The sequence below is a fragment of the Pteropus medius genome, unplaced genomic scaffold (genome assembly GCF_902729225.1).
Source record: "Pteropus medius unplaced genomic scaffold, Ma_sr-lr_union100, whole genome shotgun sequence".
Taxonomy (NCBI): Eukaryota; Metazoa; Chordata; class Mammalia; order Chiroptera; family Pteropodidae; genus Pteropus; species Pteropus medius.
The window spans coordinates 52,384-72,073 of record NW_024349569.1 but is presented as its reverse complement, the minus strand read 5'-3'; the positions used below and the strand labels follow the sequence as shown (position 1 = coordinate 72,073).

Here is a 19,690-nt window from a genome sequence, read left to right as displayed (position 1 = left end):
AAAGGGAAGAAACCAGTGATAGTGCTTGATGGATTAAATACCTCCAGAGATCAACTGATACTTCAGTGCTGAGTGTGGGTTACATGTCCCTTGTATTTTTTATTTCCAGCTGGGAGAAAAGGAGCAGCAGGAGTAGTCTGCTACTTCTGAAAACTCATCCTTTCTCCTGGAGTCAAGGAACTTGCCCTGCCTCCTTTGAACAAGAAGCCCCCTGAGGCTCTTTGTAAAGTACTGCTACGTGACTCTACCTCTTAGAAGCTGATCTATCTATTGAGCATCCCTGGGAATGAATTAGAGACTCAACTAGAGGGGACACAGAATTCCTTTCTTTAAAATCTTAATCCGTATGTTAGATGAAAAATGCTACTTTCTAAGTAGCCCTTTGAATTCTAACTGACTGCATACCCTGTAACAACCAAAATATTTGTGGACTCATAATGTTTTTGCATACATGAAAGATAACCCACAATGTAAATACTGTTTCACTCTTATAATTTTCCTAATTTGTAATTATCCTAGGTTTTTTTTTTAAATGCTGTATAGAGCACATTTAAAAATAAAATTTAAAATATTTAGTCTCAGCTTAAGGTCTTGCGAATAACAGCTAATATTTACAAAGTGCTTATCATGTGACAGGCAATATTCTATGGCTTTATTTATAACTCACTTAATAGTCTTTCTATGAAGTGAATAAAAATAATGATCTCCATGTTATAACTGAGATAATTGAGGCCCAGAGAGATTAAGTAAGCTTCCAAGGTCACACAGCTAATACATGGCAGAGTTGGGATTCAAACCCTTGAAGCCTGTCTTCTGAGGCAGTGATATTATTTACTCCCTTGTGCTGCCTCTGAAAACCACAGAATGAAGAGAATAAATAGTACATTCAATTCAAACTAAATTGCAGAGCTTGGAATAATCAAAGCCTGGATGTATATCCGCACCTCAGAATTTAGTAGTGTTCTAGGAGCTAGGTGGAGGACTCTTAAATAACAATGGTTACTATATCACTAAAAATTAGCCTCTTTCCTTTCCCGAAGCAAATGTACTATAGAGCTGAAATTTTCAAAACAAGAAAATTTTATGGGAAGAAGTTACGAAACACAGAGCAAAACTGTGAGCTTTATAGATCTTACTGAGGCCATATTTCCAAGGAGATATGAATCTTTGGCAGTATAATTCTGAAATAACTAATAGTAAAAATATTGTCCCTCCCCCACCCCCAATGTAAATCTAGCACTCACTTAGGTTTATAAAATTCAACGAAGTTCAAGCTCCTGGTCCACACTGCTGTTTCTGTGGTGATTTCATTTTCCCAAATTACTGAGTCATTGGTCAGTGTGACAGTCTTCAATTGAGCATTTCCCCTTGTTTTCCTTTCAGTCTACCTCTATATGTTTTAGTTTTCATAATATATTACATCTTTTCCTTTATAAATAAAAATATTTACCTTTCTTATTTTTTACTAAACATAAAATATATCTAATGGCTGATAAAATATTCCAAATCTACCTTGGAGATACATACTAACTTGAATGAGTTTTCTTGAATCCACTGAAAAGCAAAGTTCCATTTATCTTTAGATCTCCCTAATTGCTTCTTATTGTTATTGTTTTCTTTTTATGCTACAAACACTACAAGAAAAAAAATTCAATCAAAATGGGTCAACCTCAAAATACAACTTACTTTATTAATTAATGATAATCATTAGATGAAAACATGTTTCATTCCCTCTCCCTTGAATCTAGATTATAAAGAGAAAGTTTGGGCAACATTTTTTAGCAGTAGTGAAAAAAGTTTTATTTAGCAGTTGGGGGAAGAGGGCACACACCATTTTACTCTGCAGATGATAAATTCAAATGGGCAATATCAAAATTATTTGCCATTGATTAATTTTCTCAATTTGGGATATTCTCTTCATTTCAGGTGAAAGAAGAAAGAAAACAATACATTGAACCATGACATCCATAAATAATTTTATTGTTTTCTCCCCTAAAAATCAGATTGATTCAAAGCTGCTTTGGGTATCAGAAGAAAGCCCATGGCTAATTTGATCCAATTCCATTTATCCTATATTTTTATTATACTATGTACTTTAAATATTTTCTAAAAGTAATTGAGAAAATTTTCTGATAACAATAATAACTCCAAGTAAATTATCTTAACCTATGTGGAAATTTCAGTTTCCCACTTGAATGGTCTCAGAAATGTACTTGTGCCCTGCTAGAGTCTAATGAAATCAAAATGGTGACATTCCCCAGTCAGTCAGGTAAGTGATTTGGGACTCTTGCATAAACAAATTACAGGCTTCTCTTTTCTACCCTTTCCTCAGTGATGGCTACATCGAGTGGGAAAAGGAAAAATGGAGGAGAAAGGTGACTATTCTGATAAAGGCCAAAACTTAAAGATAACCAGAGTTAAGTTTTAAGATGTGATTAATTCAGTTCACAGCTCCTATTAATTCTCTATTATGCTCTGCATGTATGTATATCTGTGGATGGTTTTCAAGAAAGTAGAGAAAGTTCTCTGAAACAAGCCTGGCCTCTCTCTCAGCAGGAAGCACGTATCTGTGGGAACACCAGGCAAGGGCACAGATGGCTTGTGGATAAGGAGTAGCTGGTAAACCACCTGTCATGTGAGGAGCTGGGCTCTGGCTAGCTGACCCACAAAACAACAAAAGGAGGTTAGTCTTCTTAAATCAGGTGGGCCAAGTATCAGATTCAAATTAGGCAAATAAATAGATCTGAATTAGCAAATTCAGATAATGGTAAGTGTGCACCATGCTTTGTATTTTGTCAAATCCTAAGGAGCACAGTTGTCAGTGCAAGGGAAACCTAGACAGAGAAGGGACTTGGTCTTCAAAGGACATAATCCAATCAGATTTATCATATGAAATGAGAAAGGAATGGGAGGGGAGGGAAGAGAAGGGAAAGAAAAATTTCTAAGGCTTTTTATGAGCATTTGAAACATGTATAAAATGTTACTTTTTACTGTATACAGGTATGCACATGAGGAGAGAGAATGAGCAAGACGAGAATTTACCATTCCAGAGAAATGAAAAATCTTTCAAATTATGCATTTACATTTCATACATGCTATCCAACTTGTCATAGTGGAGGTATAATGCTCATGCATAAAAATCTCCCTGAGGCCACATTCTAGAGGTTTCCTTTCTTCCTTCTCCGGGTGATTAGTTTGAACAATGCTCTGCTGACACTCACTAAAATGACAACTAGGAAGGTTTTTTTCTCCCTTCTACAGGAATATAACATTCATTCAGGGTTTATTTTTGTGATTTATAGCAACGGAGTTTCATGCCAGCCACAGAATTCAGGGCTGCCTGCAAATATATACAGGATCTGTTTTAAAGATACAGTGATTTTCTAGGTTTCACTGTGGTTTCCTTCATGGATCTACTGTTTTCATGGAGAGAACAAAGGTGGGGAGAGTAGAATTGATTAAATCTGTCTTTATAAAAGAATAAAGAAATTTTAAAATCTAAATATTAATCCTTTTTTTTCCACAAAAATATTCAATCTAGATTTTCTACATTCTCAATTATAAATTTTAGTTTAAAAAGTTAAATTTATAAATAAAACCACAAAAAAAGAATGGTAAACTTATATTTGCATACATATTAAATAGATATGGTTTTACCAATCTAAACTGATGCTTCCTGCAAAATTTTCACTTTCATATAATCAGAACATAGCGAGGGCATCTATCTAGAAATGTACAGAAAAGTCCAAGAAAACGGAGGCATTTCCAGGGGCCTGGACGCAAACAGGGTACCCAATTGCTAAGGCAACTGCTGACCCTGACCTAATAGGTGATATAGTAGCATTCACTTATGAGAAGTAGACCATTTAGGTTGGGCTTCTGCAACGACTCAAACTGTAAAATAAATAAAAAAAAGTTTTAAATTCACTTTAGAGCTATGAGTTGATATATGTTTGCTAAATGAATATTATTTTTATTCTTTCCAATGGTATTTCATCAGTGCCATCAAAGGTACAATGTACCATTATTTCATATGTCCTTAAGGAAGAATAAAATACTGTTAATCACACTATGATACATTCCATTTTAGTGATGTAGTGGGAAAAGCCATCTTAGAAATGATTAAAGATGGTAAGACTGAACTACTTATTTCCACATTCCAGGTTATGATGTTTGTGCAGAAGAATCCAGTGGTTGATGACAATGAGTACTGAAGGCCTGCGGCAAATCACAGAAGATTTTTATTCCCGGACTCAAACATTCAGGTTAAACCAGGTTAATTAAGTAATTTCATGATACATTATAGGTTGATTATGTATGAGCAACTCCTATCCTTCTTAGCCTCACTGGAGATCCTCTCAGCTGCTTACTGCATAGTCTCTGGGCTCTGGTTCCCTTTCCCAATCACAATCCCTCCACTAAATGCATAACATACATACACACACACACACACACACACACACACACACACACACACACACACACACACATTCTCACACATACACAGGGCTCAAGATAACTTCCTTATACTAAAAAGACAGCTTTGACCATAAACATCTCCTTAGCTACACAAAGAGTAAGTGAGTATGTAAATGCTTGGTTGAAGGCAGAGCATGGTCTAGTCCATACTGCATTTTCCTGTCCTTATCTCATTTGATATGATTTCATGTGATGCTGCTTCTTGAAAGGCCCATTTTTGGTTTCCATGATCCCATGTTCTCCTGATTTTCCTTCTACTACTCTTCCACTTTTTAAGTGTATGTGTTCCCCAATGTTCCATTCTCAACCCCTTTCTTCCTCTATACCTTTCCTAAGTGACATTCTCTCTTGGACCTGTCTAGCTCAACCTTTTCCAACAAATGACTAGTCGAAGGCCAGACAGTAATTTGGTAGGAAAAGACCTCAGCTCTTAAATCTAGTCAATAAACATTTATTGTTAACTTATTCTGTTTAGTTCTTTCTAGGCACTAGAGACATAAAATAAGTAAGACATAGTCTTTGTCCTCAAGGAGTGGGGAATCTAGCAGATCTCATACATGGAATTTAGTGCCATTCTGAAGCCAGTACAGAGACTCTGAACTTTCTCACATTTCAGCCATGCTCAGACTAAAGTAGACTATACTCTTAAGCAAGGGTTCCTAACCAACATGTTACAGTTTTATGTGCTCTTCCTAGATGTGACAAAATTCTGGACATTGATTGTATGAAATTCTCTCTCTCTTTTGACAACTCTGTAGTATAAGAAATTGACGAAAAGATAAAAAGTGGAAGAAAAATGGTGATAAAAAGATTCAACCTCCATATGTTATATACAGTAATATGTGTTAGGTGAATTATTTTGCTAAGAAGGTCCTATGACTAGGTTAAGAGAATATTAAAATTTACTATGTGTTAGGAGACAAGAGGAGTGAGCAAAACGAGTATGGAAATTGTGGAAGTTTACATAGGCAACATGCAACACTTACTTAAAGAGTAATTAGCTCACTATAATGATTACTGATATATTTAACATAATTTTATATCTTTAATTCCTTTTAAGTATGCCCTTAAAACTTGAGTCATGGACTTTCATTTAAACATGGCAAATAAAACACATGAAATCCCATCAACATGAGAGTAAAGAAATAAAAATGGCATAAAACCATAAGGCTAAGGGCAGTAGGAGCATAAAGGAGGTATCACAAGATTTCTGGAAGCTGAAGAGTGATGGACAAGTGGTAATTTAGTAAGCCTAACTGACTAAGCCTGCAGTAAGGAAAGTGATCCAAAGGCAATATAATTTAGAGTACAGAATCTCTGTCATATTTATGAATTAGTGATGTCCGGTTTCTCTAAGAGTGGTAGTGTAAGGTGAAGTCAACATAGGAGGCTTGGTTAAACGTTTTCATAAGAAACAGGCCTAGATCTCCTCCCCCATCCTTTGAAAGCAGGCATTATCCTTCTCCATTCTATCAGAAGAGGTGAGATATAGTCTTAAAGAGGTTGAGATGAAAAGACTCTGAACTTTTGAGCACAAGAAAATGAGATTAGGCAGTCCTACTGAATACAAGAAGGTTAAGTGAAAGTCTACATGATAAATGTGAGATATATCCAGTCTTCTTCTCCCTCTCAACTCCCAGAACAAAGGCAGCCAGAATGCTACTCCCCAGGTTATTGAAGATTTATCCCTAAGGAAACTATCCAACACACATGTGGATCTTCCCCAATGAAACACCAGCCTCTAATTAAACTACTGCAAAGACAAAACCGTCAACAAGCCCTACCCATGCATAGAAAGCTTCTGTCACCAGTTTATTGCCTTAATCTTAAATATAAACAGACAGCCAGGGATTATCAGACAAGTAAGGAAAGTTTCTAATTTGATAGAATTAGAGACTCAAAGAAATGTGAAAAATGGGATTTGGAAGAAACAGGCAACAGAGAAAGAAAAATGCAAAGAGAAGAAAACTATGATACATCATAATTAAGTTTATAGATATAAGAAAAAATATTACGCTTATAAAAGAGGAACAAGAAATAATAGAAATGAATGTTGAGAATAAGAAAATGTTCTTTGAAGTTTTTTAAATGACAGAAATGAAAAATAAAATTGAAGAAATCTCCCAGATTTGAGGAAATCTGCTGAGAAGAAATTGACAAAAAGATGAAAAATGAGAGAAAAATGTCGAGAAAAAGATTCAGCATCCATGTAACAGACATAATGGAGACAAAGAAAAATGAAAATGTATGTGAAAAAATTATTAAAGAGATAATACAAGAAACTCTCCAAGAACTAAAGAACATGAATTTGCAGATCAAAAGGGCCCACAGGATACCAGCTCCTTAAATAACAATAGATCACCAAAGCATGTCATGATGAAATTTCAAAACATAAAAGTTTCCAGATAGGGAATGAAAACAAACGGATCCCATACAAAAGCTTAAGAATCAGATACATTCAAGTTGTCAATAGGAACATGAAAGCAAAAATAAAAACTCTGAGAAAAAATTCTTTCCAATTTAGATTTCTATACCCAATCAAAAAAGTAAGTGTGAGGGGAGAATGAAGACAATTTCAGACACATAAAGACTTCCATGTACCTTCCAAGTACACCTTTTTAGGATATTCTAAATGGAGCATTCCACTAAAATGAAGGTCGAAAACGAGAAAGACATTGGACCCAGGAATCAGAAGATTCCATATTGAAGAATAGTGAAAGAAATTCTCGGAATGATGGTGAATGAGGCTTAAAAAAAGGATGTCTCCATGAAAAACAAAAAACCAAAAAAACTGGCACTGACAGATTATTTGTTATGCATAAATGTATGAAGAAAATATTTCCAGTTCTTTTGGTTTGGGGATAATTTTGTGGTATGCATAATAGAAAAATAAGCAAATAAAAACAGGTTAATTACTAATTCTTGAAAGGACAAAAATCATACGAAAAGAAAATATAATCAATTGCAAATAAAATTTATATTGTCAAACATTGAATATTTGTTTAATCAAAAAAAAGTGACACCGAGAGAATTGAAGAAGGAGAAGTATATGAATATAAGGAAGAGGGGTTAGGTATGAGAGTTAAATCTTCATTTCTATAGTAGAATATCAATGGATCTTAAAAATATCGAGAAATAAGCAGATTATTTAGAAAGAAGGTAGAACACACCAGAGGAAGTAGCTAAAAGAATTGAAGTGGGGTGTTTCTGAGAAGTAAATCTGGAATGGAGATGGATTAGGGCATTACAATGTTTTTAAATTAGATGATGTCTTAAATGATGTATATTACTTTGATAAAGACAAAAACTTAAATTTTAAAAAGATGACACAGACAGGGTGGTACTTCCAGCCTCATAAGGTGCCCTTAAATGCTGTTAACCCACACTTAAAAAAAAAAAAAATGAAAGAAACGAAGGCTCAAGGAACCAGAGAGAGTCATGCCTGCAACAAGTAGAAGAATTCAAACAGGCCACACTACTTCTAGAACAGTAACAAACCAGGCCATGCATTGCAGGTTGTGTGTTGAATCTGACACAGATAAAAATGCATTGGAAATATTTAATAGGAAAGTGGAACAGTTCAAATTAACAAATACTGACATGGTTCAATGTGATGTGTGTACTCATTATCTACCAGAATGTCTGAATCATTTGATACAGCAATTATGAATCCTCCCTTTGTAAGCAAAAATAATAAAGGAATAGATATGACTTCCTGAAGATTGCTTTGGAAATGGCAAAACAGCGGTATATTCTTTATACAAATCTTCAGTTAGAAAACATATCCAAAAGCAAGCTGAAGAATGGAAAATCAAGATAGATATTACAGATGCAATATAACTTGCCAGCATCATATAAATTTCTTAAAATAAAACCAGTACACCTTGAAGTGGACTTAAATTGTTTTTTTAAACTTCTAAAGACAAAAGCAGCTTAAAATCTAATTAAAATAAATACAAACTTTGTTTATTAAACAAGGTGTCACAAATTAGATTTTTTTAGAAATATAAGAATGATATTGTGATTATGTGTCTGAAAAGTCACTATATTTCAGAGATACATACTGAAATATTTATAAATGGTAGAATATGTGTCTAGGATTTGCTTCAAAATAAAATGGGGTGGATAGAGAATAGGATTAGAAATCAAACAACACTGGTCACGAGTTGATTATTGAATACTGGGATCCATTATACTATTCTGTCTACTTTTGTATCTATTTGAAATTTTCCAAATAAAAAAGTTACCAAAAAAAAGGTGCCATCCACAAAATTGAGAATCACTGTAAATATACTAGTCATTTTTTACAGCCAAGCAAGGACATGATGATCAGAATCTGAATTTGTTTATAACAGAAGTCAGGGGTAAACCTATTACTGTTTAACAGTTTTGGGAGATTACAGCAACAATGAACAGGAATTTGGTATTTAACCCACACTATTTCCATGACTGGCTTAGTTCTCTTAGGGTCTTTTTAAATGTCAGGCATCACCATCTTTTAGTGATTGCTTGCTGAGATTTTTTCTTTTTTAAAAAAAATATGTATTTATTTTTATTATGGTGACATTGGTTAACAAAATCCAGTAAGTTTAAGGTGTACAATTCAATAGTAACGCATATATATATTGCATTGTGTGTTCACCGCTTATAGTTAGATTTCTTTCTGTCACCACATATTTGAGCCCTTTGCCCCATCTACCTGCCCCCCGCTGGTAACCACTAGTCTATTGTCTATGTCCGTGAGTCTCTGTTTGTCATGTCTGTTTATTGCTTTTAGGTTTATATCCCACATATAACTGATATCATGTTGTTTTCAACTTTTTTTGTCTGGCTTATTTCGCTTGGCATGATTATCTCGCGGTCCATCCATGTCACAAATGGCAGTATTTCATCTCTTCTTATGGCTGAGTAATATTCCATTGTATATATGTACCACAGCTTCTTTATCCAATCATCTATTGTAGGACACTTTGGTTTGAGCTTTTTTCTTGGTGGTAAAAAATGTAATAGTGTATATCAATGACATCTTAGATTTGGTGAAATACAATAGATGGATTGAGGAGAAAAAAGTATTGCAATTAAAACATGACACACTCTAACAATGTGTTCTAATTTCATAAATATAAGATGAAGAAAAAAAGTTGTCTCCTGGAATTGATAAAACACAATATTTTCCCCAAAAGCATCTTTTCTTATTTCAACCCTTCATCCCCACACTAAATCAATCTTTCGAATCCACAGAATGATATCTGCCTCCATCTTAGTTTTCCAGGGGTGTCTCTAGATCATCCTTCTTGTGCCCATAGCACTAATTTAAAAATATCAGCTTTGTGTGCTTCTCCTCTGTCCAATGACAAGTAGGGTGACTTGTTCCAGAAATACTCAGAGAATGAAAAACACTCCCTTTTGTGCCTTTCAGAGTGCTTTGTGCTCAGCGGGTCCTAGTGACTAACATGCCAATGTAAGCTTGTACCCTGTACCAGTCAGGGTTTATTACTGTAAAAACCAGAAACTAGCTCTGCCCAGTGGGGCTAGAGAACTGGATTTAGTGGTTACGTAACTAAAAATAACTTGTAGAACATTGACACAGAGCCAGTCCAGTATACACACTTCTCCTGCTGCCACGTGGTCCAGACTCTGGAGCTGGTCCCACTGACCACCCCCATCCCCACTCCCAGCGCTGGTCAAGGGGCATTTCTAACTGGAACATTTGCCATTGGGGCAGGATCTGGGTCTTGGGCCCATGCCTATGATGCAAGGGTGTCTGGGAAAGGAAATATCTGGCACTTTTAGCTACTATAGTGGGGAGTGGGCTCTGCCTCATAATGTGGGAGAGCCCCTGACATGGGAAAAGGGGTTCAGACAGCAGTGTTCTAAAGGAATGACAAATGTCCACTCTATACTATAAACAAATACCTTTGAAAGCCAAAACATAATTCAGAGTAATAGAGTACATGGAGTGAACACTTTGCCTTTCATCTTTGTCTAATTTTATTATAGAATCTGGATATATGCCTATTTCATGGCCATTTGAAATATGTAAAGTTTCGAATTAAGAATTTCAACTATGATCTTAGATAGTTAAAGAATGCCTGGAAATAGCCTCTTTAATTTAACACAGTAGTGGTCCCAGAGTAGATATCCTTATTTTAATTGATGATTAATTACCTAGGGAATAATTATTAAGTAGAAAAGAATAAGGATTAGATATTTGTTATAATCAAGGAAAGGATGTGAAATAGTTATATGTTATATAAATGTTACTACACTGAATTAGACATTGGCAGATTCATGTCTAAGTGCTTGGAGGTTCAATTGAAACTGCATAATCAGATTTAGGAAGTGCTTTTAAGGTCATGTGAGCCAACTTTCTCCCCAATAAAGGCATTCTCTCTTATTATGTCCATGACAGGTGGCATAAAATACATCACTTTCAGTACAGCATGTTATATTGTTCATTTCTGACCTTTTTGATATGGGCTCTATTCATCCATGAATCCAACCAAAGATAGCATTAATTTAGTCCATACTGTTGATTAATGCTCAAGAGAACTAAAACTATTTTTTAAAACCTAAACTGTTGTTAAACTAGGACTTCTACTCCCTGTCAATGGGCAACTGATTTTAGAATCTATATGAAGCCAATATCTATTCTTTTAAAATATTTTAGTTTCAGCCCTTGCTTTGGGCTAAGTGATATCAAGTTTAATACTGATTGTCATCCAAATTCACTAGTGCTTTGAGCTTTGCATTATCAACAAACCTGATATATATGTGTGATCTAAGTATATCTGACTCATTGATAAAATTGTAGAAATGTTAGGTCAAAAGAAGAGCTATAAAGCAGGTCAACAGAAACTACCTTCCATGATGGCTTCTACACTTATGAACCTAGACTTCACTTCTGCATCTGATTACTCAAGAGCCTGGTTGATAGATGTGTCCCAGAAGCGTTGTGTAGATGTAAAAATTTGATTATTCTGACTCTATTTTAAATACTCTACGTTATCTACAATTTAAAGGAATAGTAGGAGAAATTTTTGATACAACACAGAACGCTTTAGTGAAGCAAATACCATAACCCAATCCTTTTGTTTTGTAAGATTTGATTTTCATATACTGGGTTCACATGCACATTATACATAAGACAGAACATAAAAGTCAAAATTCTATGTTAGGTGTTTTAATATAGGCTTTTAAATTTATAGCTAATGATGTGCATTTAATTAAAGCTTTGATAAATGTTTACCATTTAAAGAGAATGTATGATTAAGATTCTTGATTAAAAAAAATTATTTTAAGTTTCTTGCCAATTTAAATGAATTCTAAGACAAAAGAAAACCTGAAATTAAAATGTAAATGTTCTATTGGAATATAGAATCTTCAGAAAATCTGCCTTCCAAATTCTAAAGAGCAGAACATTCTTATTCTACTTCTTAAGGAAAAAGAAAGAAATGAATAATAAATTCATTCCAGAGATTGATTCATACTTAGAATAGTTATAATGTCAACTGGCGATATTAAAAATATTAGAGAACAGTTTATGATGTCATTGATATTTGCTAAACCAAAAAGCAGCTGTGGGATAAGCAAATTATTAGTTTCATCATGAATGAAACCTTCAAAACATATGGCAGCTTTTCACCATGTACTTGTACAAGGGAAATAGGAAGGATAGTTATAGCCGTTGAAATAAGCTCTTACGCCAAGCATTCTAATTAACCAAGTCCTAATTCCAATAATTAAAATGGAAACTACATTTAAAAGCAATGTAAAGACCTTTGAACCTGCAGGCATTAGCTTGTTTGAAACTGATTTTTTAAAGGGGCTTAATGAGCTCTCCTTAATCATTTACCTCAATCATCTTGCTTTGTACTAAAAAAGCAAAAAATCAAAAGCAAATTGTGAATTACTTCTATGTCATCTGAAACATCGTAGAGAGTACACACACAATATACAACTTGTCTAATTACATTGAGAATGAAGTTATTTATCCCTTAGAACAGTAATAACAATTAACATTTATAGACAGAGGATTGGAGTTGGCACAATATTCTTTTAAAAAATGTGCATATCTTCCATTTTAGAGCACAGAAACTGATGTAATTAAGACTTACTCATGGTCAGCAAAAGTGAGCTGAGGGGTTAAAAGCTCCTGGGATGCAAGAACATAGTGTCTTAAGAGTCTTTAAATTCAGAGTATTTACTGAGCACTTAGAATGTGAATTGAGCATACTATTTCAGTTAAAGTTCTCTCTAGATGATAGTCCATAAAGCCTTTAACAAGCCATATCCATGTGAAACCTCACTGAAGATAAAACCTGTGGTCTAAATGCCTTGAAATTCTAACAACTTCAATATGTCCTTGATCACTTTTTTCTCATATACTATCATAATTATAAGGCAGGGCATGTTCGGCAGACAGTATAAAGAGGAATGGTATCTGAAATAGAACTGTTTTCTGCTCTATTCTCAAGGATAATCGTTTGATAAGAGAGACCCTAATTACTTCAGTATACATTTTAGCATAGAGTAATTTTCATGATTTTAAGAACTTATTGTGAAATATGAAGTGGAAATTTAGCTACACATATGAACACTCAAATATATGAGACTCTCCTGAAGATGGTCCCTAAAATAACTAGATTTGTTGACAGAAGTACAACACAGAATGGTACTTCATTGTCATTTGCTTGAGATTGGCAAACTGGAATCTTCAAGAAATGAGGAACTGTTCTCTACATGGATGCCACTGGTTTGATCTTCAACTTCCCTGGAAACTTCCTATGCTGATCTTCAAAGACATGAATGTTAAGTAGTGTGCAATTTTTTGGAATTAATTGCATTTGGAACATTCTGGGTAGGTACTTTCTGGTACTCTAAGCATATGGTCATTTTCACATAGTGCTATTTCTGTAAAACCTACATTCTTTCCATCATCAGAATCTGCTTCCTGAAAGATAGCTGGACCAATCAGAAAATGACTGCAATTTAATATCTTTTCCTACTTGAAGCAATAGGTTTGTAAAAACCAAAAATCTGCTTATTTTATTTCAGGAATTTGTGTCAGAAGCAACTGAATATTGAGCAGCATCTCAAATATTACATTTAATATCTACTTTTATATAAAAATAATAAGACTTTCAAATATTATATTTCAAGGTTGTTTGATGATGACCTTTTACTTGAGGAAGCCAGGATGGTAGTGGAATAGTAAAGGAACACTTTGGGTATTAGTCGAAGGGCAGAACAACTGCTTTTTTAAATGCAATGACATGCATTCACTCAAGTATCATTTACCAATTCCTGCGCTTATCCCTTTTCAGCTCCCTCTTCCATTCCCATCAACAACTATTTAAAGTCTTTCTTTTAGATTCCCCTTTTCATTTCCTTCATTCTCAGCAGGCCACTCATTTCTCTGAGGCCATCAGGTAAAATCCTTCAACTTCCAGCTTTATTACACTAGGTATAAATCCATGAGTTTCTTTCCTCCTTTCCACCCAGGGTAAGATCTCATTCTTTTATTCAAGGACAGACCTGTCAAAACTGCTGGTCATTTCACTCCCTGACTGGAGTTGCCCAGCAGAATTCAGTATCGCTCCTACAGTGGACCCCACAGACACTTGGCAAAACAAGTCTCACATCATAAGATGTAGATTCCCCAACCCTCCCCTTCCTTCCCCTACTCATCTTTGTATCTTTGGCACTTCTCACTAAGCCTAGAAAGCAGAGGTACTCACAATATGTGTTGAACTGAACTACTTTCTTTTAAGCATGAGTTATTTTCAAGAGCTTGCACCAGAACTGAGCTTGTCCCAGATTGTCTGCAGAACATATGATTTCTGCTCCACTTTATTTTTCAACCCATAAGTGACCCAAAAAAGAGAAATGAGAAATTTCCAGTGACTAAGGTTGCCAGATAATATACAGGCTGCCTAGTAAGAATTGATAATAATAAATAATTTTTTAGTATAAGCACGTCCCAAATAGTGCATGGGACACACTTATACTAAAAACAATTATATGTTGTTTTTCTGAGATTAAAATTTAACTGTCAACCTATATTTTTATTTGCTAAATCTCAAAACTCTGCCAGTGACTCTGAAAATTCTAAGAGGACTTAAGGGACACTTCTTTAGATCCACTGTAGGTTTGTATCCAAGCTGTACAAACTTTTCAATTGACCAGATTTTGTCTGTTGATGTAGCTGGGTATCTCTGAGCATCTCAGTAACATCCTTTAGAAAATGCTGTTTATTATGAAAAATTTTCACTTATTTTGCTATTTCATAGAATTTCATTCTAATGCCATCTATTACTAATTTTAGGACAAAGAATACTGTAATGTTGTTCAATATCTCCTGGTAAGTTGATATTCATAATGATTACTTCACCTGAGTTTTAAGTCCTGGCTACATGAATTAATAAACAATTTTTGAAAATTTCATATTTCCAATTAAACCAACAAAACATGATAAGGGAAATAACATTTCGTCTTGGGATTTCTTTTCTTCATTAATCAAGCTCAGCGAGACAGTCCTCACTAACAGGCTGGGAAGAAGCAGCCTGGCAGGCGGAGGTGGAGCCTGTGATGTAACCGCAGTGGGTCTTTGTTGGAAAAACCTTCCCTAAATGCGAAACATCTGTAAATCCAAGCGCTTCAGCTTTACTGTGTATGGGCTGGCAAGAGAAAAGAGTTGCCTCTTTTAGCATTGTATAGATTTTAGACGCTTGAAATCTTGGTCAACAGAAATTCCTCACAAGTTGTTTACAGACATATCTATCTCGCTAATGAGGAAATAGCAGGTTTCTTTTGAAAAGGAGTATGATTTTAGAGTAAAATTGCTGTGTATACCGCTTTACTGATTAATGGTGATGGTGCAATGGAAGTTATAACCCAAAGTAGAAGCAAAGATGCCCTACAGTTTGTTTCAATCCTGAAAGTTCCCTACATGAATGCGTTCTTCTTTCTGTGTTCTTGACAGCAATTACTGAAAAGACATTCATTTCTTATTCCCATGACAGAATTAAAGAGAGATAAATACCTCCCAATGTAGGGAGAGACAGTGTGTGCCTTCCTCAAAATTTCAACTAGACAGTGTTCTCAGAAGCAACTTCCAGAGAGAGAATGACTAAGTCGGCTATAACTACCTGGTGTCCTAAGATGATTATTAATTAAGACGTTTATCCCAACACAAACACACTACCTGCCTTCCACCATATTGGCAGCTCCAGTTAAGGACGGTTGTCAAGCTATCCCTCAACACGCACACACTGCAGAGATGCAGAACAATGCCTGGATGCCTGCCCAAAACTGGTCTCTCCAAATGAGACTCAATTCACTCTAAAGCTCACTGGGGGTTGGCAGAGTCTTTTCCTAGTTGCTGTGGGAAAGGGATGAAATTTGGAAAGCTCAAAGCACGGGGCTTCCACCTGCCTGCGTAGAGCAGAAAGCGGACAAACATATTCATTAAACTTGATCTGAAGCAAGCGAGCCTGCGAGGTCGTTCCTGAAATATTCATAAGGTGTGTTACACAGTTACAGGACTCGCCACGAAAAGGCTGAGAAGAAACACGGTGAGTAGGACCAGCCCGCACCCACACTGGAAAAAGGCACTCACAACAGCACACTCTCCACCACCACACACCACTGTTTTGCTTTTAACAGCTGTCGGCACTCGCCTTCAATTCTACTTGCCCAGGAAAAAGAGATGCTCCAATTAGTGAGTTTCTCAGTAGCTGGAGGAGGCACCGCGCACCGGCCCCTCAGACAGCTCCTCCCCTCTGGGAGCACGGATGACCCCCGGCCGCGCGACCGGGTTAACCCGCAGCCCTGCACTGCCCCAGCGGGCGAAGTGCAGGGGGTCCCCAAGACCCGGACCGGCCACTCGCCGGGGCCAGGCCGCCCTTCGTCCCAGCTTCCTATTTGGGCCTGTGCCAGGAATGCCTCCTTCAGAGCCCTCGGCGTTCAGTCGCTAGGTGACCCGCGTTGGGGCCGAGTTGCAAACAGCCTCTCTCGCCAAACTGCAGCTCCGCGGGTGTTAATTTTAGGGGCTGGATGGGGTAAAAATTAAGGTCCTGGGTGACCCCGAAGTCCCTGCACCGAGGCAGCGTGCACTTTCATTCATGTCCCTTCTCTGTTCACATCCTTACATTCCTGCTGCGCCCCAGACGCAGCGCAGCTCGCACGGTGCCTCGCATCCTCGCCGCCACCTCTCTCTTCTCCAAGGGCATTCGCCCCTCGACCCTCTGCTCCTCCAGGGTCGACCCCAGGTGCTGCTACTCACCTGGACTCCGGCGGCGGCAGAAAGCTCAGCAGGTCCTGGCACGCGGCAGGCGGGTCTCCATCTCCGCCTTCCCCAGGCGCTCTGGCTGCGCGCTCAGCCGCGGCGGTTGACGCGGTCCGCCCCGGCACGGAGGCTGGACAGGGGTGGCCACCGCTGCCGCACTGGCTGCGGGCGGGGGCGGGCAGGAATCTGGGTCGCGCGGAGCGGAGCAAGCCGGGATGGACCCGGGGCGGCGGGCGGCGAGGAGGCGACTGGGAGCAGCCGGGGGAGGGCGTGCAGAGGTTTCCCTGGGAGCACGACGCGGGCGGCGACTGAGCATGCCCAGTCTCCAAGCCTGGGGGCGCGGGCGCAGTGCTGCGGGAGGGAGCGCGGCCCCCATCACCCGAGCGCGGAGAGAAAGAGGTAAACCTGCGGACACGGATGTTGTGGGCACAATGCAGTGAGTTGGCTGCAGCAGCCCAGTTTAATTGCTCCTGGCACAATTCCCCGGAGGCGCGGGGGACTGGAAGATGGTGAACCTTGGGAGACCTGTCAATGGGATTCTGGAAGAGACTTGGAATGAGAGAGCAAGGTACGTTCCTCGCTCCCTCTGGAGAGAATTGTCCCAAAGTCAAAGTTTGTTTTTATCTTAGCCCCAACCTCTGCAGACTCACCAAGTGATTCCCCCAATCCACATACCTGTCTCTCACCTGCTTCATGTGCCTGGGGACCTCCTTCCCCGGCAGGGGTGCCCAGGCAGCCCCCGCCTTGCCCGACTCTTGGACCAGGCGGGTCAAGTTCGCAGAGAGCCAGCGCTTTAATTAGATGTAACTGAGAGATCTTGTCAGTCCCTCCCAGGTCACATATCTATCTGCATTTCAACCAGGACTTCAGAAATAATACCTTAACCCCGGGGTTAATTATAATGGATGAATTATAAACACCGTGGTCTGGGGCTATTTGGGAAACATTGCTTCACAGTGCAATAGGACCGACCCAGAACTACTCACTTACACACACACACACACACACACACACACACACACACACACACACACACACACACACACACATTTTCTGTTAGGGCAGCATAGGGTTTGGGAAAGAGGATGAGCTTAGAGGTTTGATTTCAATGTCATTTACAACCCCAGTTGGTTACCTAGCCATTCTGCACTTCGGTTTCCTCTTCTGTAAAATGTAGGGTGGTGAAGATCCCCGTCTCTCTGAGCAGTTGTGAGGATTAAGTGAAGCAATGTCTGCAAAGCACCTGTTACATAGTAGATGTTCGCCAAATATAGTTTTCTGCAGTTTCCACCTTCATTATTGTTTTTTTTTTTTTTAAATGAAAAATTGGGTTAGTGATAATTTTTAAGTAGTGAACATTTATCATATTCCCTCCTCATATTACATAATTTTAAACCTTGGTCTAATTTTTTTTATCATTGTTAAAAGCATTAGCCACTATTACCTTTTCTTTCAATGATTCAGTTTCTTTGAACTTCCTTGAATAAACCAAATCTCTTGGAAAAAGCTAGACTAAGGCCATATATGGGTCCTCTTTGGAGGGAAAAGCTTTTTAGAAGAGATTCACTATGTGTAGGTTTATCCACATGACAAAAGAATTTCACTCCATAGTCTTTTAAAAGTAATTTAATTTACTGGTCCTTGTTTCACAACTATTTCATAAAGTAAGGTATGCTTCTATGGAAGGAAGTTCACTTTCCATTAATACTGTCCACGTTTTAAAGTACTGATGTCCCCCAAATAAACTTTTCATTTCCTCCCAAATTTAGCATGTTCTTCATAATATGTTGCCTTTATTTACAGTGTTCTATCCTTTCTGGAATACTCTTCACTTCACAAACTCTACCCATCCTTCAACCTCAAATGCCACCTTCTTTCTGAAAGCCTCCCCAAACCCCAAGGTAGAGTTAAAGCTCTGCTGTCATTGCTACAGGGCATACTGCTATCACAGCACTTATCACAGTCTGTTGCTATTGTTTAAGTGATGGAAAAATATTTTACTGAGCAACTATTATGTGCACTGTTCTAGGTGCTGGGAAAATAACAATAAACAAGACAGACAAGGTACTTGCCCTCATGGAACTTAGAATCTAGTTTGAAGAAGATAGGCAATAAACACTTAAAGAATAAGTGATAAACATCTAAAGAATAACTGATCACCAAGGTCACATGTCAAGTGTTTTTTTCTTTTGGTCTTTGTGTTATTTGTTGTTAATCTAGATGGCCTTGACTCATTCTTCCAAAAAATCAATAAAAATATTAATGTTGCATCAGACAGACCATCAAGTATCATCATCCTAGGGATTAGCTTATTATTGTAAATATATCCTCCACACCCTTTCTTCTTTCTCATTAATCCCAGCAGAGTAAATGTTCTCTTTATTCTTGAATGCTAGTCTGTACCAATAAACTATTCTCTTCCATCTTTAGTCCATCTCTTCTGGCTCTCACCAACTTTTCTCTCATCTCTCTCAACCACCTTTCATCTTCTAACAGACATATCCAGAGTGTGTTAGGAAACCTGACTTGACCATTATGCCTTTTTACGATGTCTAAAAATAAACTATCTGGTGTAAAACTCTCAGGGATCCTTTAAATTCATCATCGGTCCTTTCCCATCTCCAGTCATTTCTTTTATGCTTCATCATGGCTACAATTACATCTGCCAACCCTATAAGTACACACAGATGTGTAACCTCATGCTCTGATAACGTGAAGTGCTGTTCCTAAATATCCCTATCATCAAACATATTTTATATTTTAGAGTACTAGGTGCTACTGTTTAAGGAAAACTTCTGATATGTAGCTTTGTCACAGGCAAACAGATAAAGCAAATTTTTTTGCATCAATAAACATTGGAAAAATAACTAATATACACTCTAGTAGGATGATTTATAGAATTTCACGTTGTTGGAGACTAGT

At 37.5% G+C, this 19,690-nt stretch overlaps 2 protein-coding genes and 1 long non-coding RNA gene across 3 annotated transcripts in view; 2 read left to right on the top strand and 1 right to left on the bottom strand.

Annotated features, from left to right (window-relative positions):
- ELMOD1 (ELMO domain containing 1) overlaps positions 1–16,928 on the bottom strand; it is a 59,185-nt gene extending 42,257 nt beyond the window's left edge. The window contains exon 1 of the mRNA XM_039883149.1: positions 16,766–16,928. The gene's annotated coding sequence lies outside the window, so the exon portion shown is untranslated. The remainder of the gene's footprint in view (positions 1–16,765) is intronic.
- Positions 2,356–4,940, top strand: LOC120619023 (uncharacterized). The gene is made up of 2 exons (XR_005657338.1): positions 2,356–2,683; positions 4,164–4,940. It is a non-coding gene; the product is annotated as an uncharacterized LOC120619023 (long non-coding RNA).
- A 233-nt stretch (positions 16,929–17,161) lies between the features above and the next one.
- The window catches only part of ALKBH8 (alkB homolog 8, tRNA methyltransferase), a 52,760-nt gene continuing 50,231 nt past the window's right edge, over positions 17,162–19,690 (top strand). Inside the window, exon 1 of the mRNA XM_039883152.1 lies at positions 17,162–17,336. Within this exon, the coding sequence (XP_039739086.1) occupies positions 17,275–17,336 (62 nt within the window). The 5' untranslated portion in view covers positions 17,162–17,274. The remainder of the gene's footprint in view (positions 17,337–19,690) is intronic.